The sequence below is a fragment of the Saimiri boliviensis genome, chromosome 1, assembly GCF_048565385.1.
Source record: "Saimiri boliviensis isolate mSaiBol1 chromosome 1, mSaiBol1.pri, whole genome shotgun sequence".
In the NCBI taxonomy this organism is placed as follows: domain Eukaryota; kingdom Metazoa; phylum Chordata; class Mammalia; order Primates; family Cebidae; genus Saimiri; species Saimiri boliviensis.
Window position 1 is genome coordinate 155,471,263 of NC_133449.1, and position 26,512 is coordinate 155,497,774.

At 48.5% G+C, this 26,512-nt stretch overlaps 1 protein-coding gene across 2 annotated transcripts; it reads left to right on the forward strand.

Annotated features, from left to right (window-relative positions):
* The first annotated feature begins 10,646 nt into the window (after positions 1-10,646).
* HAND1 (heart and neural crest derivatives expressed 1) lies at positions 10,647-13,970 on the forward strand. 2 transcript variants are annotated; one of them, XM_039468921.2, is made up of 2 exons: positions 10,647-11,530; positions 13,068-13,970. In XM_039468921.2, the coding sequence occupies exons 1-2, from the start codon at positions 10,976-10,978 to the stop codon at positions 13,170-13,172; spliced, it is 660 nt and encodes a 219-aa protein (XP_039324855.1). In that variant the 5' UTR covers positions 10,647-10,975; the 3' UTR covers positions 13,173-13,970. The 2 variants fall into 2 exon arrangements, with proteins under 2 accessions (XP_039324855.1, XP_039324851.1); XM_039468917.2 differs by having other exon boundaries at positions 10,650-11,530; positions 13,065-13,961.
* The last annotated feature ends 12,542 nt before the right edge of the window (positions 13,971-26,512 follow it).

Here is a 26,512-nt window from a genome sequence, read left to right on the forward strand (position 1 = left end):
AACTACAGGCGTCAGCCACCGTGCCAGCTGCAGAAAGGATTCTTAGGATATAGTATTTGCAGTGAAGGAATAAAACAGAGCACATTGTTTGGGTGCTAGGTTCATATTCTTCTTCAATTATTGTTGCTATTTATTATAACATATTTATAATACATTATTGTGAATAAACAATAAATAATAATACAATATAATAAATAATTGTTATTGGCCAGGTGCTGTGACTCATGCCTGTAATTCCAGAACTTGGGGAGGCCAAAGCAGGCGGATCACCTGAGATCAGGAGCTTGAGACCAGCCTGGCCAACATGGTGAAAACTTGTCTCTACTAAAAATACAAAAATGAGCTGAGTGTGGTGACAGATGCCTGTAATCCCAGCTACTTGGGAGGCTGAGACAGGAGAATTGCTTGAACCCAGGAGACAGAGGTTGTAGTGATCACACCATTGTACTCCAGCCTGGGGGACTGAGCTCCATCTCAAAAAAAAAAAAGTTATTTATTGTAATTAATTATTGCTATTATAATATTATTGGAGAATTTAAATTTTTTTAGCATTTTAATTACCCCCTCCTCACACACACACACCCCTAATTGTAGTGGTTGAAAGCAAGAACTTCAAAGTCAGGGAGACTTGGGTTTGAATCCTGTTTCTCCCATGTCTTGTTGAGGAAACTTAACATTAACTCCGTATCTGTAAAATGGGGGTAAAAGCTGTGAGGATGAGAAATGTATGTACCACACATAGGAAGACCTTAGCCAGCAGCTGTCTCTTAGTGGACTGTGAGGCAGAGTGGGAGGGAAGGGAGTGGTTTCTTCAAGGCTTTGGGAAAGAATTACACATTTGTGAACTGAAAAACCAACTATTCTGTTTCTGGTTCTGCCTGCAATTTTGCTGGAGTCTGAAAACACTGACTCAGACTGTCCTGTTTGGTACGAGGTGGGGACTGCCCCACTCAATTCCAACCCATGCTGATAGCTGGGTTGCCTTGGGCAAGGACAACCCTAAACTATTATCAGATAGAGCAGGCAGAAAGCTGTCAGATCAAGTGACAAGACATGGAGAAAAAACATATACATGTTTGAATGTCAGGAGTCCAAGTGACAAATATATCTGAGTTTGTGCAATTATATGTTTTTTCTTAGAGCCGAGAATGAAAAACAGAGTTTTAGGGTTGATGGCGACTTTAGAGGTCGTGTAATCTCAGTGTCACTTAACAATTGTTTCTTTCATCAAATATTTGTGTAGGCCCTACTATGTGCTAGATAGGTGCTGGGTGGTAGCAGTAGGATAGTGAAGATAGAGCTGCTCCTTCTAGGAATCTGTAGGCTTTGGCAGAGAAAGCTGGAAAACTGCAGCCCAGAGACTGTAAATAGCTTGTAAAGATCAAGGAAACTTTCACTTCCTTCCTATGTTTCTCTATATTTTCTAATTTTCCACAATAGACATGTATCATATTTAACTATGTATGTATATTGGCTTGGATAGAATCCCACAGCTAACAAGGACAAGAATTTTCCTTGGTAAATAGGCCACTCTTGGGTACCAACTACATCTATATAAATCGTATTCTCAGAGGCATGGTTCCTGCATCAGAATCTGCTACTGAGCTTTCTTGAAAATGCAGATCTCATGCTCACTCCTCACCTACAGGGGTTCCCTGCATTTGAAACATGTTCCCCAAAGGGACCGTGACACCCACTAAAGTTGGAGAACTAACACCTATTAGGCTAATGGCAAAGAAAGCAGCAACGACTTAAAACTGGTCTCAGAAATTTAAATTAATGAACGAAGTTAATGAAAACAAACACATTTATCTTTTATTAGAATAAATCCAACTCCTACCTTTTTTCTCTCTAGTGCCACAGCTAATTGCATTCATTATGTGTTTTTAACAGGTGCTATAAATCAGTGTGCCCCAGAGAGAGGGAAACGCACTGAGAGCCTGGAGAGAGTGGTGAGGGGGAGGGAGCATTCTCCATCTCACAAAATGAAATGCAATACAAGTGGCATATTTCCTTGAAGCAAGCAGCCCAGAGCTCCTGTGGCTGAGCACTTCTCCCCTCCCGCTCGATCACTTTCCAGGCCTGTCTCCCAGCCGCCCCACTTGCCGTGGGTTGCATAACAGTCTTTTCCGGGCCCTACAAATCACAGCCCTGTCCTAATTCTTGAGCAGGCGCCCTTTACACTGCCCAGCCCCACAGCCCTCAGCATTTTGTAACCTCTCTTTTTTCCAGGTTATCATCATCTGTCAGATCTGAAGTTAAACAACAAAAAACATGTCAGTTGAGCGGCTGGGAGAGACACTTGGCTGTTTATGAGAAATATTCCATTACAATCTGATGCAAAATGTTAGGATGCATCTGCCAGCACCCAGGCTCCATAGATCTCCTCCAGGCTCAGAGAGGGTCCCTTCCGCAAGCAAGCTGATTAGTGTGTGGTTCCAACCAATGTTTATCCTCTCTGACTCCGTGGCAAACGCCCTTGGAAAAACCTGGCTCCATTGATGCCTGGTTGACTGGTACATTCAGATTCATTCAATTAGAATACCCAGTTTGAGACGTAATGGATTTTGGCGAGCTCCATAGACTGATTGGTTTTTATACACATACACAGAAAGATTTGATTTCCTCTGCGGAATTTATGGCAGGGGAGAAGAGGTAATTACATTAATTTCTGGTCTGGTTTCTGGGGCTTTCCTTTCTGTTCTCTCTTCTCCTGCCACCTTTTTTTTTTAATAGACTTTTTTGGGGCCTTGCTTGTATAGATGAAAATGAATTTAATAACCTCCAACAGTTGGTTTGAGTTTGAGGCTGAGTTCCACTGTTACTTCTTGTTCTTTGAGCCATGCTCTGGGTAGGTTTTAGGAAGCTAATGAGAACAATCTTGTATCCTCTGGTGTGTGTGGGTGAGGTGATGGGGGTATCCATGTGGCTAGGGAGCAATGCTCACACTGGGAAAAGGTGCTCAAACCCAGGTTTTCTGGAAGGGAACTTGCTCTAATAGTTGATAATGAAGTGAAAACCAAAGTGTGCTCCCGTTTCTTCAGTCCCCATTCATGACTTGACACTTGCTATTCCTAATTTCTGTTTTTTCTGTCATTCACCTCTCTTTACATCCTTCCCTTCCAGAGAAAAATGAGCCAAGGAGCAGAAATCATAAGGCAGAAAAAGGCTGAAATCCAGAAAGGTGCTGGAAAGGTTGACCATGGTAATGAAGAGGGTCAGGACAGTTTACCAAGTTTGCAGTGTTCCTGCTCCACTCCCGTCTCAGTTTCCCGTCCCGAGGCTCTTCTATCCATCCTTGACTTTTTTTTTTTTTTTTTTTTTTTGAGACAGAGTTTCGCTCTTGTTACCCAGGCTGGAGTGCAATGGCACGATCTCGGCTCACCACAACCTCCGCCTCCTGGGTTCAGGCAATTCTCCTGCCTCAGCCTCCTGAGTAGCTGGGATTACAGGCACGCGCCACCATGCCCAGCTAATTTTTTGTATTTTTAGTAGAGACAGGGTTTCACCATGTTGACCAGGATGGTCTCTATCTCTTGACCTCGTGATCCGCCCGCCTCGGCCTCCCAAAGTGCTGGGATTACACGCTTGAGCCACCGCGCCCGGCCATCCTTGACTTTTTAATGAAGGACTTCCCTCATTAAACTGAATAGACAAAGGAGACTCCTGAGGGATTTAGAAATTCAATGGAAAAAGCAAAACAAAAACAAAAACAAAAACAAAACAAAACAAAACAAAAAAACCCACCTCTCAGAGCACTTAACTTCTCTCCCAAAAGACTAGAGAGCCTGCCAATTCGCCAGCAATGCCAGAGCTAAGCATTTTCCCAGTGTCAACATTAAATCCCTGTTTTGTTTTTCTCTTTTAAAGTGTGTTTACAATTGACCATTATGGGAAAGATGATGGATGTGGCCCGGGCCCGTTTAAAATAATAAGGCTAATAATGATACAGTTGTTTCTTGCCCACGGACTCTTTCTGAAAGCCTGTGAGCAGAAGGAAAAGGTTGAGGAGCCCACTGTTTTCACTGTAAGTATGGCCAGCCACCAATCCATCCCCACAGCCCATTGCTAGTAACGCTTATGCTCTGGCAGACTTCAGAACTGCTTGGCTCCTGCATGCTCTTTTGGAGACAAGATCACAAAAGTTTGAATGAATCTCCAAACCCTGTCCCTGTGATAGCAGGACTTAGATGGACGAGTCTGGAGTAAACAGGTTGCCTTGTGCTGCATGGGAACTCTGCCAGAGAAATGCATGTTCCTTAGCAAGCAAGACGGAGATGTGGCTCAATCCTATATTCCGGGAGAAAGTAGACTCAATGTTTGCTCATGAAGTCTCTCTGTGTCCAGCTCTACCCGGTGTGTCTCTGGCGAAGACTCCCCACCTATGTGGCCAGCAGCATCTGTCCTTGGATAGCCATCCCAGCTCTAGCCTTTTCCCAGTCCTCAGCTGGCTTCTGCTCGCAGGAGGCTCCAGGAGATAGGTAAGTGGGTTGATTCAGTCCTCGATGAGGAATTCAGATTAGACTAGGAAAGGAAATAATTCTCCTGGCCAGCGATGCAACAGTCAGGCAGTGAAAATGACCTTTATGACACTGAGTGGAGATAAGCCTCTTGGCATGAAACAGCTCGGCGTGTAGTTGATCAGTGGGCTAGGAATCGGCTACAAGCCACCGGACCCGACCCAGGGAGCAACCGAGCACCAGGAAACTAACCAGCATGCAAGGAACGAAACACCTCCCAGTATGCCCAAAACAGCCTGGTACACAGCAGAACTTCATTAGCAGGTGGCCTGAAACTGAGTGCTGTGAAGCTGACCAGAATGAAGTTGCCTTGAAAGCAACCGGGACGGGGTAAAAGAAACTGGAGTAAAATCCACCTGCCTGCTACTGACTGCATAACTAACCATTGTGAGGGATGGGAGCAGGGAGGGCCTAAGAGGGCCGCAGGGTTGACCGGAGGATACCGGTCTCCTGGTGTTCTGAAGAACCTGATCAAGCTGCTTCGGAGACGCGGGAGGGGGGCGTTCAGCGTTTTTTGATTTACAATCGCAGCTCCCCAAGCGATCCCATAAATTTGGGGGCCGTTTTCACCAAAACCGTGAGTTACGATTTTTCAAATAAATACATTTTCAAATCAGACCGAGTTCTGTTTAGGTTGAACGCGTCCCGAGGCAGACATCACTCTGTGCGGAAAATACACAGAGGAGGAAACGGAGCCGGGACGAAGCTCAGACGACATAAAAACTTATGTAAACACATTGTCATTTACGGGCTTCGGAAGAGAAAGAGAATGGGGGAAGGAAGACAGAAAAAGTGGGGGAAAACACATACATGTTTAGTTCTCCCTTGAATCCTCAGGTCCCAGCCCAGTGGGAGGATAAAAAATTTAATATTCTTTTTCCATAAGCTTGATTTATGTAACTCATTGGACAATGGGCAGCAGCAAGTTTACCTTAAATAGATTGTGTTTTTGAGGCCTGTTAAAGAACTAAGAATAAGCACTATTCCCCCCCCCCCCACACACACACACAGCCACACACACATATGTACAGGTACTCTCTTAGTTTTTCTTTAGGAAAGTATGGGAAGGATGTAAACCAGAATGAATTATTTTGGCAGGGGAGGGTCTTTGATTCCTAGCTATGTGCGCTTGGGCAAGTCCCTCCCCATCCTCTGGGCTTGTGTTTTGCCAGTAATCTGAGGCCACGGTTGCGAAGAAAAGCATTGACACATAATTCTGTGCACAATGGCAGGAAGCTCAGGAATCTCCTAGCCAAAAGGTAAAGAACGTCACTTTCTGCTTGGACTCTCTCTGGCCTGACCATATCTCAGGAAAGAAGGTAAAAAGGGGAGACAGAGGCCGTTGTTCACCCCTGGTCCCCTCTGGAGATGTGGGCTCCAGCCGCACGTCTGCCACTCATTGGCTGTGTGCCCTTTGGAAAGTTCCTTCCCCTCTCTGGGCTCATTTCTGTCTGCAAACAGAACCGTGGCTCTCCCAGGAGCAATCTACTTCGTGCCTATCTCTTCCCGGCCCCGACTGTCCACCATCCAGGGGAGCAGGCTGGGCCAGATTGGAAAGTCCTAGGTCCTCTTTAGATATGGCAGAGAAATGTTTAAGGGATTTGCGCGCTCAAGCTGCGGGGTAAATGGTCCGCAGGCTGATTTATGGCGCGTTACTGCGCGACGCGATTCCCCAAGACAGCGAGAATATTTTACACCGCGCTAATATAAACAGGCGGCCGGCCGGGTCCTTTTTATGGAGTTCCTGTAATTACCCGGGCCTTGACAGGTCCTTGATTTACTGCCCTATTTAGATAAGGGGTCCGGTGCGGGGATTGCCCGTGGCGTCAAGGTCACGGGACGCGGCGGGAGAAGGTTTTGCGGTAGGCGCCGGGGCCTGGGCTCCTAGAGGCCTGCCAGTCCGGGGGTCTCGGGTAGGGGCCAGGGGAGAAGAGGGGCGAGGGCAAGAGCCGGACCTCACCACTGCAGAACGTCCAGGCTTGAGGGACCTTCGCCCTGCCGGGGTACTGCTGTCCCAGTGTTATGGATGAGGGAACTGAGTCCCGTAGGTGGCCAGACCACACCCCCCACCAAGTCATTTAGGGAAGGAAATGAGGGCGGAGGGTGGAATCTGGAACTGGAATTCGGGTCTCTGGCAACACAATCCCTACTCCTGGCGACATCTCTCTACCTCCAGCCTTATGATGGCTTGTGTAAGGTCAGTAGGGAATGGGAAGGACCCTAAGGCAGTCGGAAGCAGCTAGGTCAGGTCAGAACAGAGCACTGCAAGGAGGATCACTGTCCTGGTCTCTTCTCTCCATCCAGAGCTTTGTAGTCTTGTGGTGGCATGTAACTTGGTTTCCTCCCCTGTGAAATATTCCTAAAAACAGAGCCACCATTTATCCAGGTAACTGTCACTGGGCTGAGAGCCTGGCCTTGTGCTTGGTCTTATGCCAGCCCTCGACAGAGATTATTGTCCTCCAATTTACAGAACAGAAAACTGAGGTATAGAAGCTTCACACAGGGAGGAGTAATGTAACCAGTTTTAACCCTTGGGCCCGATTCTACAGCACGGCGGAATGTGCTTTATATTTGTAAGCCCTGTACTTTGTAAAGCAGGGTAAAGAAGAGTTCCTGCCGGGTCTCACCAGCACAGTTGGGGGAAGAACCGAGAAGCCTCCATTTGAAAATGCTAAGAAGGCCAAACCTCCTGAAGGCACTCTTTAGGTGAGCAAGGTGGGTTAAGGGGAGGCTGCAGGTGGGGTGAGGTGTGGGACTAGGACCCTGGAAGTGCTAGTCCTTGGTCTGTTGAGACAGGCTAGACTAGAGGAAGGTGGAGTCCTGTGGGAACCCCTGAGCTGAGCGCTAAGTCCCAAGAGGAACCAGGGCAGGGTCCCTGAGACAGTGCGGAGCTGGAAATTGCAGAATTCCAGACTGTCAATCCTATTCCCTTCTTCTGCAAATGGGGAAACTGAGGCTCAGAACTGAAAAGGGACAAAGTGAAGTGCTAACTAGGCAAAGCCTGAACTCTTGCCTGTCACATCTCTCGTCTGTCATCCTAAAGCAATTTTAGGTAAAATTCTAGGTCTCAGACCTCCTCCTACACTGTTGCCTGGGGCAGAGATAGGCAACAACCTTACAGGGTCCCCACCTTCCCGGAAGTTCTGCTGCTGTCCCTGGACTGGAGTAAAGCATTTTGGGGTCTCCCAAAAAGCAGAGTCCAGAGTCTAGCTGTACTTCAGTCTCCCCTGAGGTCATCCTGCTGGGGGCTGCCCAATCCCAAGCCTCAGGAGATCCCTTAAGGCTGAGTTTCTGGTGGGGGCATTGCTTGAGAAATGACACTGAATCTTTCCCTGGGTTGGGGAACAGTGCTTTCCACTTGACTGCTAGCTGGAGACACCCTGCTCTTTAAGACCCCTGACAGGCTGCCGGGTGGTCTCAGGGGCCCTCATGGGGTCTCATGGGATTGGGACTCCTCACCCAGTGCTGATAATGGATTTCCCACCACGCTAACCAGGCCAGATATATGGGAGGTGTACACAACCTTGAGTGATCTGTGTAGTATCATGAAAGCAACTGGGACTCACATGGGTGGGCGTGTTGGCCACATATTTGTATGTGTGTTATGTGTGAGAATGTGAGAACCTCTATTTGTGAACACCTGTGTATATACAGTAGAAATTGTGGCTGTGTACGTGTGCACTGAAGGCTTAGTGGTGACAATGAGAATATACAATATGTATGATGGGATTCTGGAATTTTGTGCTGTGAAGACAATTGTGGAGAATCTTAGGAAGATACAAGCTGGTTTTAATTGTGACAATGAGATTATGCGTAAAACCCTGCATCTGTGTAGCATTCAGAATTTATGTGTTTCTACGACATAACTTTGGTCTCTGTGCATGCCTGTGTGGAGGACTGGGAATAGCTCCTAGCTGTAACACATGTGAAGCTGATGCCTATGTACCCTGTGGGTGACAGAGAGACAATGTGTAAAATCCTAGGAATGCACACACGCTGTGTGTGCCGTGGGTGTGCGTATTATTGTGAGTATACCCATACTTTTGGGCGTCTTATGAAGATAATGGCTTTAGTGTATGGCGGCAAAGTTGTGTGAGCCCGGGTGCATGTATCTGTGTATGCCTAATCCAAGGGCCTAGTGTGCCTCTATGAGAGGCGGGGTTGCAGATTGTGCTCGGATTAGGACAAAGACTGGATGTGTGTTGAGGACTGTGTGTTGAACTCCTTCTCTTCACAGTGTAATTACTCTCTCTACGTGCGCTCTCTCTAGGGCGCCTCCAGGCCGGGGAAGCTCCGGACCCCGCAGAGCCGCCGCAGCAGCGGGCGCCCAGCGCTCCCTCGCCTCTTGCCTCCGGCTCCGCGCTCTGCCCTACTCCAGCGCTGCTGGCGCCAGGCGCGGGGGAGAGCGGGGGGTTTCCAGCCCGCCTGGAGCAGGAAAGCAGGACCTTCCTGCACCCCTGCCCCATGCACCTCCAGGCTCACAGCCCTGCTGAGCTCCCACAGGTGGAACCAGCAGGCTTAGGCGTTTGTCCCTGTCTCTCCCTGTGTCACCCCCCCCACCCTTCATTCACTCCCTTGTCCGGGAGTGGAATTCCACTCATGCACTCCCTACTGGACCTCGAGGAAAATCACTCGTCCTCTCTGTGCTTCAAGTTCCATATTTGTTCAAGGAGAGAGTGGGTCTTTCTCCCTCTGCCTTTGGACTAGTAACTGTGCCAGGCACATAGTAGGCGTCAATAAATAATTGTTGAATGAATGTATGAATGATTTGCACTCTAAAAAGACCACTCACATAAACTTCTCCTTTCCCCCCCTCCCCTCGACTTTGCTTAGGAGAAAGGCACACTCCCTCCACCCCACCGAGGGAGGGGTGTTGAGCTGGGAAAGGTTGAGAGAATGAGGGGTCCAGGTCCAGGGGCAGCAGCGGGGAAGGAACCACAGCGGGAGGTAAGACAACGACCCAGCCTGAAGCGGCGCCACCCCGGGATTCCCAGGTTCCAACGTGAGCCTGGGGAAAGCCCCCAGTGGGGAGAGTCGGGCCGGCAGGGAATGGCCCTACCCACGACGTGAAATCTCCGAGAGTTGGCTGCGAGGGTGAGTGAGAGATGCCGGACGTTGCTTTTGCCTGTACGAGCCTCGCGGATGCTGTGCAAGTCGTGGTCCCCTCTGCGTGCGTCTACCGCCGAATGCCGGTGTCTCGCGGTGTGAGCTTCGGGGCCGGTGTCTTTAAAGAAACAAAGATTTCCACGGAGTGATGATCTGGGTAGAGTGGCTTGACCTAGCCGCGCTTCCAGGTCTCGGTGAGAGTCTGGGGAGAGACCAGAGGAGACCTGCTGGTCAGATGCCCCAGGGCCAAGGCGGACGCCAGGCTGTCTCTGCGCCAGCCTGGCTGGCCTTCGGACTGGATCGGGCACCTGGGAGGCCGGAGTGGATCTCAGGCTCTCAAGCCGGGAACAAACCGGTAGGTGCCCGTGGGCTTGGAGTCCACCTCCTCCTTCCCTCCCCACCCCTACCACTGCCTCCGAAAGGCTTCTTCGCTGGTCAGTAGCTGTCAGCCTGCGGCTGGGTCAGAATTGGCGGGCTGTTAACGACCCCATGCACAAGCCGCTCCAGTCTCGCCAAAAAGAGCCGACGACTGAGGGGTGGGGGTGGGGGGCCGGAAGGTGTTTGGGAAGAATGTTAGGGGCCTATCCTGTCTTCTGCAGCGCCCTCTCGTCTTCTATCTCTGACGCCGAGTGGGACAGTCGGGGCTCGAGACTGGTAACTGCTGGAATTCCTAGTTAGACTTCTAGAGTCTAGAAACAGGAACCTTTCTTTCCCTGAGCCTCAGTTTCCTTATCTGTAAAATTCAAAGGGCGGGCTCTAGATGTAGGCCTCGTTTTCGCTTGGTGATTCTAGACTACTTTCCTTGGATCCGTGGGGAGGGGGTGGGAGCAACAGTCCAGGGCGTTGGCAGGCCTGCGCCTCAAGCATGTAGTCCCCGCGCCCAAGTCCTCAACACCCCCCGCCGCTCCCCCCGGCCCCCCACGCCCAAGCCGGGAACTGAGTGGGAGGGACAGAGGCGGGGCCGGTTCCCTGTCCCCGCTGGCGGACTAGCGTAGTGCAGGCTGAGCGTAAAACCTGGGACAGCCACCCGCCTTTCCTTATCCCCGCCCCCCTGCCATTGGCTCCTGGGAGAGGTTGACATCAAAGCTTCGGTCTTATATAAGCCAGATCCTGCAGGGGAGTCCGCAGAAGGGTTAAACAGGTCTTTGGGCATCGGCGTCCTTGCCCACGACAGAAACCGGCAAGAAGACTGTGGGCTGCGCGTCTCATCTTCAGTCTTGCCCCGACTCTCCCAAAGCCGGCGCTCAGTAGCGCGCGGCTCCAGAGCCCACAGGTAGTCCCCGGCAGTCTCTGGGGCGCATGGAGCGGTGTTAATAGGGCTGGCGGCGCAGGCCAGGAGCCGCTGCAACATGAACCTCGTGGGCAGCTACGCACACCATCACCACCATCACCATTCGCACCCTGCGCACCCCATGCTCCATGAGCCCTTCCTCTTCGGTCCGGCCTCGCGCTGTCACCAGGAACGGCCCTACTTCCAGAGCTGGCTGCTGAGCCCGGCTGACGCTGCCCCGGACTTCCCTGCAGGCGGGCCACCGCCCGCGGCCGCTGCCGCCGCCGCCGCCGCCGCCGCCGCCTATGGTCCTGACGCCAGGCCTGGCCAGAGCCCCGGGCGGCTGGAGGCGCTTGGCGGCCGCCTGGGCCGGCGGAAAGGCTCAGGACCCAAGAAGGAGCGGAGACGCACGGAGAGCATTAACAGCGCATTCGCCGAGCTGCGCGAGTGCATCCCCAACGTGCCGGCCGACACCAAGCTGTCCAAGATCAAGACTCTGCGTCTGGCCACCAGCTACATCGCCTACCTGATGGATGTGCTGGCCAAGGATGCACAGTCTGGCGATCCCGAGGCCTTCAAGGCTGAACTCAAGAAGGCTGATGGCGGCCGTGAGAGCAAGCGGAAAAGGGAGCTGGTGAGTCCTGCGGCTCTCACGGTCCAGCCAAGGGTGCAGGCGCGGTGAGCACCCTCAGGTCATGCATGCAGTCGAAGGAGGCTGTGTTGTCGTGTGTCCGATTTGGAAAGGCTGGGAAGAGTTCTGAGATGGTCACAGTGTGCGATCTTGTGCGTGGAGGGAGGCAGATTCGTCATAGAATTCGTTTGTAATATGGGATAGAGTTTGTAATACTGAGTGAAAAATCTGTTTGGGGCCTCGGACCCCCTCCCCCACCAAAAGGAGCACACCACAGATTTTGCTTCCAATTTGGAGAAGTCCTGATTAATTCCTTGGCTCTCCTGGAAGCCAGGTTAGGAATATATGTTAGAGTTCTTTACTTGGAGTGTGAATTTATGTGCCCGGGCTCAGTTCCTGTTTTCAAAGGGCCTTTGCTGGACAGGTTAGTTTACTTCCATCACTGTGCAAATAGAGAAACTGAGGACCCAGAGTGCGTCAGGACATAAAGGAGTCTGGGGTGGAGCTGAGGTAAAACAGATCGGGTCTTCTACTTCGTCCAGAGCGCGTTCCACTCCCCATGGACTGGTTCTGAGGACAACTTCAGTGGCTTTGCATGTAAGTAAGAGCCACTTCTTTTAGCTTTGGAGATCGCAGTGTCCTCTTGGCCTTCTTGATCCTCTCTATTTAGAATGACACTTCCTGGCACTCGGCTTGGCTGTCCCGGTCTGGAGGCCTCTGAGAGCTGGATTTTCAGGCTGGCCAATTGGTTTCTCTAGGTTGGGGCTTTAAGGGCCGCAGTGGAATGGAGCCAGCTGAAGCGCCCCGCTGGATTTTAACTTGTGAGGGTCTGTGGTAAACTGAGGAAAGCTCATCCTGGGACGGGGGAAAGACAGATAGGCATCGAGATTCTGAAAGACTGCCCCGGACTGGGGATGGTGCAGGCCGGGCGGCGCCTCGACAGACTTTGTTATTGGGCGGATCCTGATCCCCCACGCGTCGCGTCGTGGCTTCCTTTAAGTAGCACGGCTTCGTTCCTGCTGAAAGAGCGGGAAGGAAGACGCTAGGCCAGGCCAACTTTTCGCTCTTTCGCCTCCTCATCTGAGGCTCCCAGCTCCGGCTTAGGGGCCCCAAGCCTGCATTCCAGCACCGATGTTTAAACCAGGTTGGGAGGCTGGCGGCAGAGTGTTGCGGGCAGCGACAGTGGGAGATGCGTGGTTTTTCACCCGTCCCTTCCAACCCCCTACGATCTCCCTTAGGCTTCCTAAAGCCAAACCAGCGCGCGCGTCAGTTTCACCAGACGCAGAACATTCTCCTTACCAAACCTTCCGAAACTGCCCAGCACCATTCCGGGTCCCAGGAACTCCGCGCATAAAGGCAAATTTACGAGCCTGTTTGCCTGTTTCGCAAACAGAAATCCGTCACTTATTTAAAGACTCCCAGTTACTGCTCCCGACACCTTCCCCCCGCCCCTCATCTTACCCCAAGCCGGGCGTTCGGAGCAGAAAAATTAAAACCTGTCTCTCCCGCCTCTTTTCTTGTGTGTGTCGTTTGGCAGCAGCAGCAGCACGAAGGCTTTCCTCCTGCCCCGGGCCCAGGCGAGAAGAGGATTAAAGGACGCACCGGCTGGCCGCAGCAAGTCTGGGCCCTGGAGTTAAACCAGTGAGGCGAGGCCCGCGCTGAGGACCTGGCCAGGCTAGCCACCCCTGGAGCCCCGGGAGGAGAGGAAGGCAGCGGCGAACGCCAGGATCTGGGTTCCGGCGGCTGGTGCCAGGCATCCCGCGGAGCCTCTGCTGAGCGCCGGCAGGTCGTCGGCTGCAACCACACACTTGGATCGCACGTGCAATGTCCTTTGAAATTTTTAAAAAATACATTAAGAGAAAGAGAAATTTATATATATCCACCCCGCCGAGGGCGGCTCTTGGCGACACCTTGCCGGAAGGAGGGACTGCCAAACCCAAGAGCGCAAAAACGCATTCTTCCACCCTTCTGGGGCGAATTTAGAACCCCATCCCCATCCTCATTTCCCTGTCGGGCTCTTTCTCTGTTGTCCCTCCGAACGATCCGCCCGGGCGCCCCCTCCTCTAATTAAAATGCAATAAGGAATCAATTCTTTTCTGCCTAGGAAGATGAAGGGCTGTCCTTTGTTGTTCTTTGAATAGTGGTGGTTTTATTTTATTTTTATTTTTGTCGCTGCACTTCCTGTTTAGTTCCAACGGAAACACTTTCTCTCTTTTCTTCCTTCTTTTCCTTCCTTTTTGTTTCTATCTAAATAAAAGCTTTCCCTGTGTTGGAAAGTTTTTATGTATTTAAACTACCTACCATGCCTGTTGTGCTCAGGTGTTTGTTCATCCTGCGATCCCCAACCCTTTTCTACCTCAAGTCTGTGTGACCACTCACAGCCCCCCTCCCCTCGCCAAAGCAGTATCCATGCTCTTGACTAATAAAACATTTTCGGAAATCATCTGAAGCCTGTGTCATGTATCAGCCCGGGTCACTCACGGACTCCCTTGGTTTCTACTAGGTGGAAAGCCTTCTGGTTCCTGCACCTCTTCTTTTGATAAATACAAAACCAAACTTCACATCAAGGGAAGCGGGCGGTTAAAGAATGTATTTCAAAAACAAAGAACAAAGTTCTTTTTAGACTGGAAAGGTAGGTCGGGATAACTTATGGGAACAGGGAAGAACAAAAACGGGAAACGAATTCGTCCCAGAGGGCCTGGGCTCGGGTTTTTGTGGGTGGGTATTCATGCTTGTCTGGGGGTTAGTATGCACACGGGTGTCTGCAGACAGTGGTTTGGAGGGGTTATTGGGAGGAAAGGGGGCCTAGCACACAATGAACCCTATGCCTGGGGCAGGGTAGCTCAGAAGAGGGGGTTGCTCTGGAATACGTTCATGTATGTGAAATTCTGAACATATAGGTGTACATGTGGCAGTGCGGCAACTCATACGGAGCCCCAAGGCTGTGCAGGGGCCAACGACGGTCTGCTTAGTACAGCTCCAAGCACATAGTAAGGACTTGGCAAGTCAGGGCAGCTGTTATTATTTTATACCTGAGTAAAATAAGCTTGTGGCTGCTTATAGGTTAAACTCAGGGATTTAGGTTTTCTCTCCAGCAACAAAGCACTCAAAACAGTTGTGAGAGCATATGGATTTGTGCAAAGGGATGGGGTGTGTGTGTGTGTGTGTCCGTGCTCGTTCGGGCACTTGTGCAGGAGAGCCAGTCTTGGTGTATTCACATGGGCAGCCATGCCTAGGTGTGGTGCGTATACACTCGGTGCGTTTGCTGAATGCGTATTGGGCTAAACTGGGGCGGGCAAATGCAGTCGTTTACACGTCCAGGAATAATAATGTACGAATACTTTCGTTTGCGTGCAACGGTGTGCTAGGCACTGCGCTAAGCACTGCCGTGTCTCCCAACAGCTCCCACGGTTGCCCGAGGGAGCGCACGCTCTGCAGCGCCTGCGGGTCGACGGCGCTCACCGAGAAGGAGACGGGGAGACCCGCGCGGCTCTCCTGGAGCTTTCGCTCTCCGCACCTGGAGCTTGAGCTCTCTGCTTGGGAAACAGAAAGGAGACCCCAGGCAGCTCCGGGGCAGGGCCTCGCGGGGCACCAAGCGTGCCCCAGGCGCCTTGTCCCAACGTCGGGGTGAATATGGGACCCCATTAGTCTTGGCTGTAAACACCGTAGCAGGGGCTGAGAAGCCGCGCGGGCCTTTCCGGAGGCGAAGGAGTTAATAAAAGGTGTTTTATGGGCGCTAGGAAACAGTGGGGGAGGTGTGAGCTTCTCCCTCTACCCTCGCCCCCCTACTTTTTTCTTTTTTCCCTCTCGACACCCGCCACCAGATCAAACAGGCCCGCGATTTAACTAGGGCAACACTTGGCGGTAATGAGCCGGTCCGACGCACCCCTTCCCCGGCTTCGGTACCCGGCCCGAGGCCCCAGGGCCCCTTGGGAGGAGCAGAGAGAAAAATCAAAGTTTCTTTTTCTCTTGCTTTTTAAAAAATTTTCCTTCTTTCTTTCCGTTTTTTTCTGGAGTCCGTTTAGAAATTCCGGCGCGCGTAGAGAAACAGATTCGGGGAGTGAGCCGATCCAAGCCCCACAGCACGGACAGAAGTATATCTGGATTCGAACCCAGGTCTCCAGCTTCGCTCACACACAGACTGTTGGCTATACACAGGTCCCAGCCCCCGGGACTATTTTTAGCACCGTGAAGTATCCTAGGCACGGAAAGAATGCACACCCGGGTCTTGCTTTCTCATAGTCAGGGAAAGAAGAGGGGGTGCTGAGGGGCACCCGCCCGCGGCCACCACTGCCAAATCTGGCATAACCAGGCCTCTTCAGAAAACTCAATCCTGCTGGCCCCAAATCTTCTTTGGGAAGAGAGTCTTGGAGCCCTAAACTCAATCTCAGAAACGTCCATTCCCAATCCCAGACCCTGAACCTGGGAGCTGAGACGGAGCCGGTGCCCATTGAGGGGTCACTGGATAGTCCCCCACTCTCCCTACACCTGACTCCAGCGGCTTCCCACGCCCACGCCACATCCCCAGCTCCCGCGGCACAGCTCGAAAAGCCGACGCTAGAGAACGGCTCGAAGCTGCCCCAGGCTTCACAAACCATTCTGTGCTGAGGGTCTGCAGACTCGGGGTCCAACCCTTCACGCTGCCACCCAGCTCTCCAGGCTCCCACCCCTCTGTAGCCTCCCCTTCTTTGAAAACATCTTTAGAGCCTGACCTTTACTTCTCTGCCCAGGTTTCAACGAGGTTTGTCAGACACCCCAAATCAGCTGTGGCAGAAGCAGAGTAATTATTATTTTTGAATTAAATACATCTTTTTTTTTTATGGGAAAAAGAATGATGACCAACTTAAAAGTAAATTCCAGGAGTTTATTGCAAGGAAATATTGATGTTACCAAATGTTAACTATAGGACCATTCTATTAAAAAGTGAAACACAGGAAAACAGCACTGGCTCAATAAAGCCATCAGTATAGTGGGTTACGACTCAGCCATTAGAAAACATGTGGCAATTGACATGGAAATTGTTCATGATATATTAAGTGGGAAAATCTCCTCCCACGTTACACTAAACACTGTTCATTGTGACCCCCTTTATGTAAAAATAAATAAATATTATTTGTGGAGAAAAATTAGAAGAATATACATGAAAACCCTCACACCTTTACCTCTGACTTGTGGGAATAAGGGTAATTTTAACTTTTCCTCTTTCCTCTTGCTTAGCCATATTTTTCTTAAATGTCTTATAATAACTATTACTCTTGTAATAAAAAATTAAGGGGCAATTTCCTTCTAATTTTTTCTGTTGCCAGTATACGTTCAATACACCATTTATTTAACATGCATTTATTGTGTGCCTACCATGTGCTAGGCACTGTAGGCATAAATTTAATGAATAAGATCCTAATTACAATGAATTAACATACAACAGAAAATATTTGTCTTGAAGAGTTTATTATTCCTTGTACACAGCAAATACAGTCTTTTTTCTTACATTGAAAGTCTTGATGAATAAAATAATAACAGCTAACATTTGGAAAGCAAAATATTTAAACTCTTAGTGTGCATTATTTCATATAAGCCTCACAGGATTCTGTGAGGTCAATATCGAGGCAGCTGAGGCTCAGAGAGGTGAAGAATTTTGTTCAAGGTCACGTGGATAGCAGATTGGATTTGTATCAAAGTGCAAACGTGGCTGCCTCCAGAGACCTGGTTTCCCCCACATCTCAGAGCACCTCCAGGGTGTGTGTGTGTGTGCGTGCACGCGCACATATGTGCACAAATACAGCTTCTCTCAGTCTGATCTTCCTTAGTTCCCAAAGCAAGGTAGAGAAAAAAAGAAGGAAGGAGTTATGTGAAAGGATCTGGGATTCTAATTCCAGCATTCTCCTGGAACCCTCTTCCCCTATCAGGGCTCTGAGTGGATCCCATCTAGAATATGAGGAAGAGAGTGGGCTTCAAGGTGCTTTCCTGTCTGTAACATTCTGATTCCAGGAATCTACTTTCTCCTAGTGAAGAATTCAGCATGTTATTCTTTGCAGTAGCCTCTGGTGTTCGCATGGCACATTTACCCTACCCGGGTACTTCCACGTCTATAGGCACATTTTCCTCCCCATAATCTGGAAGAGAGCCAAGGCAGGAATAATGCTCCCCATGGACTGATGCGGGACAGGCAAACCCAAGAGAGTTGATGTGACAAGCTCAGGGTCACACAGCCAGTCAAAGGCTGAGTCTGGATTAGAAGGCACGCCTCAAACCCAGCGTTCTTATGGAAAAGGCACTGGATACCTTCTCTCTATGCAACCAGCGGTTACACTTATAGTCTTGCTAAATCTTTACAAAAGAAACGAAACTAAGAAATCAGCCAGTCTCATTTTTAAATGAAGAGTGACTGAGAAGAAAAAATATGCACGTTCTAAAGTGTCTGAAACCAGCCTCCTGATTTAAACCCAATTTGTTAGAAACAAAATTTTTTCAGCTGAGAGAGTTTTTACAGCTGAGCTCTCCCAAACTCATAAAAAACTAGGTTTATATGGGAAATCGTGAAAGACTCTTAACTATAATACACAGTGTCTAATGTAAGCAGACATAGACACTAAATAAAGCTCCTACAAATGTTATTAAAACAAACAGAAATGCACATTTATCCCCATGAAATGGACAATGGAAGGCATCGGACTTTAGAGGAGTCCTGGAAGGCTTCTGTTCACTGAGATGTGAATGCACCCATAACACTGAAACCTCAAAGGTCTCTACCCACCATCCAAGCATTTCCCTGATTTACAGAAAGAGACACGGAGGCTCACAAAGGAGAGGGTCTTGCCCAGAGTCTTGGGGAAGTTGTGCTCCTGTTTTCCCTTTGTTTACTTAATACCTTCTACGTCTAGCGGAGGGGACAGAACAACACAGGGGCCAGGAGCCCCTGCCCAAGTTACTGAATATTTCTCAACCTCGGTTTTCTTATCTACAAAATGAGAGCAATCATTGCCCCAACTTCCTGAGGTCTGTGAGGATGGAAAGAGATAAGGCATGCAAAGCACTTAGTGTGTTACCCATGGTAGAGCTATTTTTATTATTTTATTTAATCCTCACAACAGTCTGGTGAGGCGCTGAGGGTTTATTTTGGTTTGTTTGCTGGCGTTGGAGATGCAGGACATATTTCCAACAGATGCAGAAGATTTCAGTGACTTTCTCAAGGACACACAGCCAGTGAGCGGATTCCAGATTCAAAGCCCTTATAGTCTACATCATTAAGGTAACCCAAGGGGTAGGCAGGCTGCAGCCCTTGAATTTCGGAAACTGTTTTAGGCAGCACTGTACAGTAGAAATATCATGCAAACTATAAGTGTGAGTCACACGGGTAATTAAACATTTTCCAGTAGCCACAATAAAAATGTGAAGAGAAACAGGTGAAATTATTTTAAATAATATATTTTGTTTAACTTAATATAGAGAAAATATAATTTCAACATGAATCCATCTACAAATTATTAGTAAGATATTTTATTCTTTTTTTCATACTAAGTCTTCAAAACCAGGGACTTTTTTTTTTTTTTTTGAGATGGCATTTCACTGTTGTTGCCTGGGCTGGAGTACAGTGTCCTGATCTCGGCTCACTGCAACCTCTGCCTCCCAGGTTCAAGTGATACTCCTGCCTCAGCCTCCAGAGTAGCTGGGATTACAGGTGCCCACCAGTACTCTTAGCTAACTTTTTGTAATTTTCTTTTTGAGACGGAGTTTCGCTCTTGTTACCCAGGCTGGAGTGCAATGGCGCGATCTCGGCTCACCGCAACCTCCGCCTCCTGGGTTCAGGCAATTCTCCTGCCTCAGCCTCCTGACTAGCTGGGATTACAGGCACGTGCCACCATGCCCAGCTAATTTTTTATATTTTTAGTAGAGACGGGGTTTCACCATGTTGACTAGGATGGTCTCGATCTCTTGACCTCGTGATCCACCCTCCTCGGCCTCCCAAAGTGCTGGGATTACAGGCTTGAGCCACCGCGCCCGGCAACTTTTTGTAATTTTCATAGAGACAGGGTTTCACCATGTTGGCCAGGCTGGTCTCGAACTCCTGACCTCAGGTGATCCACCCTTCTCCACCTCCCAAAGTGCTGGGATTACAGGCGTGAGCAACTGAGCCCAGCCAGCCAGGGACTATTTTATATGATTTTATTTTAAGCATTTTATACTTCAAGCATATCTCAGTTTGGATCACATTTCAAGTATTTCACAGCCATGCATGACAAGTGGCTATCACATTGGGCAATGCAGGTCTAAAGGCCCATGTAGCAGGAATATTAAACCTGGAGCTTGTTAATTATCAATAAATAAACACATTTTTACCTGAGCATTTATGGTGTACTAGGCAGCAGTGTTCAAGATACATGGGTTCATTTCCTTCTCCTAACAGGCACAGAGAATGAGTTATTTATTCAGGCACATAATCTTTTTTGAAATTTCATTTAATTTTTAAAATTTTATTTAGACTGTCTCACTCTGTTGCCCAGACTGGAGGGCAGTGGTGCAATCTGGACTCACTGTAATCTCTGCCTCCTGGGTTCAAGTGATTCTCCTACCCCAGCCTCCCTAGTAGCTAGGATTATATGTGTGCACCACCATGTCTGGCTAATTTCTGTATTTTTGGTAGAGATGGGGTTTCACGATGTTGGCCAGGCTGGTCTCGAACTCCTGATCTTAAGTGATCCACCCTCCTCAGCCTCCCAAAGTGCTGGGATTACAGGCCTGAGCCACCGTGCCCGCCCAGGCACATAACTATTTAGTGGCAGGGCCAGCTGCAGACCTACATGCATCTGACTTGAAAACCTGCCCTTTCAGTCACTGAGTTCCATGACTCGCAGACACATAAGGGGGCCTGTAGCTGGGCGGAAAGATGTGGAGTGCTTTTTGGGGTGTCCCACCCAATTCCAGTTCCAAGTCTACTGTGAGTCAGGTGACCCTGGGCCAGTCATCTCCTGTGCCCCAGTTTTCTAATCTCTAAGATGGGCTAACAATATCCTTCCTCCTCCCAACAGAACTCTTCTCACGCTGAAGTGGGAGGTCTTTGAAAATGTTTTGAAGGCTGAGCACGGTGGCTCATCCTTGTAATCCCAGCACTTTAGGAGGCCGAGGCCGGCGGATCACAAGGTCAGGAGTTCGAGACCAGCTTGGCCAACATGACAAAAACCTGTCTCTACTAAAAAGTACAAAAATTTGCTGGACATGGTGGCCTGTGCCTGTAATCCTAGCTACTTGGGAGGGTAAGGCAAGAGAATTGCTTGAACCCAGGAGGTGGAGGTTGTGCCTGGGCAACAGAGCATAACTCCGTCTCAAAAAAAGAAAAAAAAAATTAGCCAGGCGTGGTGGCACATGCATTTAATCTCAGCTACTTGGGAGGCTGAGGCAGGAGAATCACCTGAACCTGGGAGAGAGAGGTTGCAGTGAGCCGAGATTGCTTGGTTGCCCTCCAGCCTGGGCAACAGAGCAAGACTCCATCTCAAATACGTTCTCAAAAAAAAAGGAAGGCAGAGTTGCTTCCAGAGGCGTTTTGAGGATCCAGTAACGATTAGATGATGATTAGGACGCTCTTAGCCTCGCCTGGAGTAGGCAGGTGGTAAACACAAGCTGTTGTTCTTGCTGCTGTGGGGTTCAGGTTGAGCTGCTGGGCCTGCTTCTTCCTAAGCAACAGAGCATGCCAGGGGAGGGGAAGACAGCGTGGCCCTTCCGGGCCCCCTGAGACCCGTGGGGCATGGGAGGTGTGGCTGGAAGGGCAAGAACAGCTGGTGTGGCAGGAAAAGCACTAGCCCCAGAAGCCAAGAGAAGGGGGTTCAGTTTGCTGTGTCACTTTGGGTATTTCCTTGCCCCCACTAAACTCTGAAAAACAAGCAAGTGGGACCAGATCTAAGTCCCCTTTCTGCATGGACTCTCTAGGATTTTTACAATGGTGTGAATCAAAGTTTTCACCAAATACAGCATTGCTATAGGCGACAGAACCTTACCCAAGTATCTTTCCCCATGGCCGGGGGCTGCCACCGATTGAGGAAAGGGCGCCACCTGGTGGCCATACTCCCTCTTCTGCACTCAATACACAGAAACCAATCAGGATCCTAGACCGCAAGGTGAGCCCCGAGCCCCAGGACTCCCTTTCTTTAACTTCCTCTGGCAGTTCAGGGCTGCAGAGAAGGGACTCAGCAAGTTCACAAAACCAGGAGTCCTGGGTGTGAGACTAACTCCTGAGGGACGCTGGGGTTTTGCAACCCAAGATCTCTTAAGCCTTCTTCCCTAAATATACCTTAGGAACAGGAGTCTGTGTTTCCTTACTACGTAAAGCCTAAAATGCCCCACACATTTTTTTCCTGTTCCTCTGAATAGAAGCCACTGAACAAAACATAATCCTCTCTTAATAACTCAAAATATTTCTGCCACCAGTACACTGGGCTAATGAAACACAGAGGGCAGTTTCCCACTGCACTAAATACCCAGGTTGCTGGGATCCTGAGTTCTTCCAACAGCTTTTACCACTCTTCCATCTCCCCAGCATGGTCAATATTCCACTTCTCTCTGTGGTGCAGGTTGCATGGTGCATGGGGGAGTGAGATTGACATAGGTTCAAATCCCAGTTCACTGTGAGATCCTAGGTAAGTTACCTGACTTCTCCAAGCCACAGTTTTCCCATTGGAAAACCAGCAATAAGAATAGCTTCTTGGCAGTTCTGAGTGAGGATTAGGATCATATATAAAGACCCTAGCACAGTGTCTACTCAGTAGGGACTTAACAAATAATAGCTACATTTCTGTAGCTGTGCCATCCTGACCGTCTTTTCATATCCAGCTTTGGAAATATTCCTCGATAGAAATATAAATAGCATATATTTGAAAACAATATTAGCAACCAGAAAGAGAACACCCTTCGTGGAAGATGAAGGCACCTCCTTGGAACTGTTTAAATGGACTCAGCCAAGTTTAACTTCATCTAGTTTAGATAAACCCCAGTAGGCAGGCTGTGGTCTTGTCAGTAATTGATTCCCTCAGTCCTCATTCTTTGGGCTTCAGTAAGTTTCATTAGATACACAATTTCACCTTCTGACAGTTGCTGGTGGATGTGGCTAAGTCTGAGCTCTGCTGAACCTGTCCCAGCTCAGCTGACTGGATGGCTCCCCTTGAAGCCTGGTCTACTCCTGCATCCTCCATCACTTAGGCAGGAGAGGCTCTGGTTGGGCACAGGTGCCTTCCCACTGCTCACTTAACAGAGGCCAATCTTGCTGGTGGCTATGAGCCCTCAGGAAGTCTCATTTAGCTGTCTTAGCTTAATTAAGCTCATTACATTTGCTAAGCCTCATTGGCTTCTCTAAGACTTCAAGAGCCCATTATGCACTGCTCCTTCCTCAGAAGTAGGGTTGGCACATGACTCCAAGCTTTCATCACAGATTCTGTGATTTTAGCAGAGGAAGAACTTCCCACTCCTGTCTGAGTCTTAGCTCCTCTGAAATTCTTGGCTCCTGGAGGACAGAGGCCATTTTCTTTGGCACCTGGACACAGCAGATAATCAAATATTCTTGTGACCATATTTCATCGATGGGGTTTAAAAAAATAATAGCAGGTTTGGCGACTCCAAAGTTCAATGTCCTCATTCTAGCATGAGGCTTTCTGCTCGTCATTCACAGTCACGTCAGCCTGGACTTCCCTTCACTCTCGGCTTTTCAAACCTGTTTCCTTCAAGGACTTGCTTAAGCGCATCCTCCTCTGGGAAGCTCCCTGCTTTTCAGAATGCCTTTTCCTTGGTATTTTCCTCTTATTCCGAATCGTATAGATAGCGTGTGGCTATACATGGAGTTAGCCAGGAGACGCTTTGACTTACCTATAAATATGTTCATAGCAGGGCTGGGCATGGTAGCTCATGCCTGTGATCCCAGCACTTTGGGAGGCCAAGGCTGGCAGATTGCTTGAGCTCAGGAGTTCGAGAACACCCTGGGCAACAATTTGGTGAAACCCTGTCTCTATAAAAAATTAGCCAGGCGTGGTAGTGCGGGCCTGTAGTCCCAGCTACTCTGTGGGCTGAGACAGAAGGATCGCTTCAGCCTGGGAGGTCAAGGCCACAGTGAGCTAAGATTACACTGCGGTACTCCAACTACCTGGTGACAAAGTGAGACCCTGTCTCAAAAAAAAATTATATATGGTCATAGTTCCAGATATATGTGTAAAAATATACATGTATACTATGCATATAAATATATACAGATACATATTCCATATAGTATGTATACAGATACTCTGTATACATATTCTCTAAGACTAGCCACCAGCAAGATTGGCCTCTGTATACATACTATATGGAATCTGTATACAGATACTCTGTATGCATACGTTTACATATATAGTATTTCTAAGCTGGTATGCATATCTATGTCATTAAATATTATTTTACAACTATGATATATATATATCATGCTTTCAAAACCAGTCTCCTATTAGTTAATATATAGGTTGTTCCCAGTTCTTCATTGTTCTAAACAATACTCTCATGAAATAGTATCTTACTCAATGAGTAGGCAGCCCCAAATAGTGGACCCTGGAACCTGCTGGACTCATCCCCACCACTTTCTGGTGACCTTGGGCAAGCCATTTCACCTCTCTAAAGGATTTATTCGTCTGTAAAATGGGAATAATAATAGTACTCATCTCAGAGGGTTGTCAAGGCAAGTACAGTGCTTACCATCGGGACTGTCACATTGTAAGTGCTCAACGAAAAAACAGTACCAATTTGGGAGGCGGAAGATGAGGATTTTCTTTGGCTTTTCCACTACGAGTGGTGACTTTGTATATCACTGTTTCATAGCATGTGACAAAAACCCACAGCAGTGATGGATGACGGCGCTGCACAACACTTCAGTGCTGCCCAAATCTAAGACTGTATTGTTGTTTCTCTTACTATTTTCTACATGTCTCAGGAATATGTAATGTAAACTATGCAAGCAGGTATAGTAGGTGCTTTGAGGGCACTTAAAAATGCTTTGTCATTTTACAGTTATGGGGAAAATGATTCATGCTCATTATAACCAGTTTAGATGATACAAAGAAAGCACAAAGAAGAAAGCCAAATTTACTCCAAAATCACCAACCAGGACTAACCATGGTTGCCATATTGTCTTTTTTTGACTTGGTGCCTCTGTGGTGCCCAGGGCAGAACACAGCAGGCTTTAGCTGTTTAATAAATGCCCGTTGACCTCAACCAGATTGACTGTTAACAGCAGCATGCTCCAGTTCCGTCCCTCTCAGCCAACCTCTGACAGTTTCATTAACCCCATTAAATCATGCAGGTGTCTTTACACCTCCTGGGCTTGTTAATCTCTGTTCAGCTCCGGTAAGTTAAAACCTGGCTAGAAAGTTGGCTGTACCTTGTTAACCTCCATTAAACCCTATTAAATTTCTTAACTAGAGTCCTAGTGATTTCTCAGAATCCCTCATTAAAGTTTAGTAAATCCAGTTGACTAGGACAAGGCTAACTGCTGTAGCTGCACTGCTTCAGAGCTTGGCGTTCTGAGTTCTTTGGCAGTGGGGTTGACAGCAGTATCCCTGGAGCCAGACAACCCTTGAGGATCCACCCTGGGAGTGCTTTTAGCTCTTTAGCTCACCCCGTTACTTGGGTGAGTTCCTGAACTTTTCTGAGACTGTATTTACACCTCTATAAACTGGAGTTCATAGTTCCTACTTTATATGATTGCAGTGAGATTAAATGAATTAATGCATGTAAAACGATTAGCCATCGTCTGTCTGGCATGTGCTCTGTACTTGATAGCTATTATTATTCCTGAATGTGGAAGATCTTTGTAGACAAAAAAACTGCTGAGTCAACAGAAGACTCAGTCCCAGTGCTGTGTAAATACAGCGTCCTACTCCTTGTCAGCTTGGGCTAGAATGGTGGGTTATTTTCATTCTGGTTTTATGCAGAATGAAGATCATTCATTTGAATTATTTAACAGTGTCTTTGTGGCTGTGCATGTCACTCTGTTTGCTCAGACTCTGACACTTCTGAGCTGTTTGGTGCTGAACATAACATAGTTGCAATACTTTCTTGACCAAGGCCTTAGGGGGTTAGATTCAGTGGTTCCTAAGCCTGGATGTGCAAATAAATTTCCAAAAGGATTTTCTTTCTTTCTTTTTTTTTTTTTTTGAGATAGAGTCTTGCTCTGTCACCCAGGCTGGAGTGCAGTGACGCAATCTCAGCTCACTGCATCCTCCACCTCCCAGATTCAAGTGATTCTTGTGCCTCAGCCTCCCTAGTAGCTGGGATTACAGGCATGTGCCACCATATCCAGCTAATTTTTTTTTAATTTTTGTATTTTTAGTAGAGATGGGGTTTCACCATGTTGGCCAGGCTGGTCTCAAGCTCTTGACCTCAGGTGATCCGCCCTCCTCGGCCTCCTAAATTGCTGGTATTACTGGTGTGAACCACCACACCCAGCCTCCAAGAGAATTTTATAAAAACATAGTTTTCTGGGCTTCACTTGAGAAGATTCTCATGAAAGAAATCTCAAGGGGAACTTTCAACTAGCATTTTCTTTTTCTTTCTTTCTTTTTTTCTTTTTTTTTTTTTTTTTTTTTTTTTTTTTTTTTTGACACAGAGTTTCACTCTTGTTGCTCAGGCTGGAGTGCAAAGGCACGATCTTGGCTCACCGCAACCTCCACTTCCCAGGTTCAAGCGATTCTCCTGCCTCCTGAGTAGCTGGGATTACAGGTATGCACCATCATACCCAGCTAATTTTTGTATTTTTAGCAGAGATGGCATTTCTCCATGTTGGTCAGGCTGGTCTTGAACTCCTGACCTCAGGTGATCTACTCGCCTTGGCCTCCCAAAGTGTTGGGATTACAGGCTGAGCCACCATGCCCAGCTCGAGCAGATGATACTGAAGCTGTTCATCTCTGCACTGGGATTCGGAAACCTCTGGACCAGATTGGTGCTCCTCAACTTTATTGAGCTTAACTCTTACCTGGAGAA

Coding starts and splice junctions, on each gene's coding strand:
- HAND1 (XM_039468917.2), top strand. CDS start 10,976: ATGAACCTCGTGGGCAGCTACGCACACCATCACCACCATCACCATTCG. Junction 11,531..13,064: donor GCAAGCGGAAAAGGGAGCTG/GTGAGTCCTGCG, acceptor GTCGTTTGGCAG/CAGCAGCAGCACGAAGGCTT.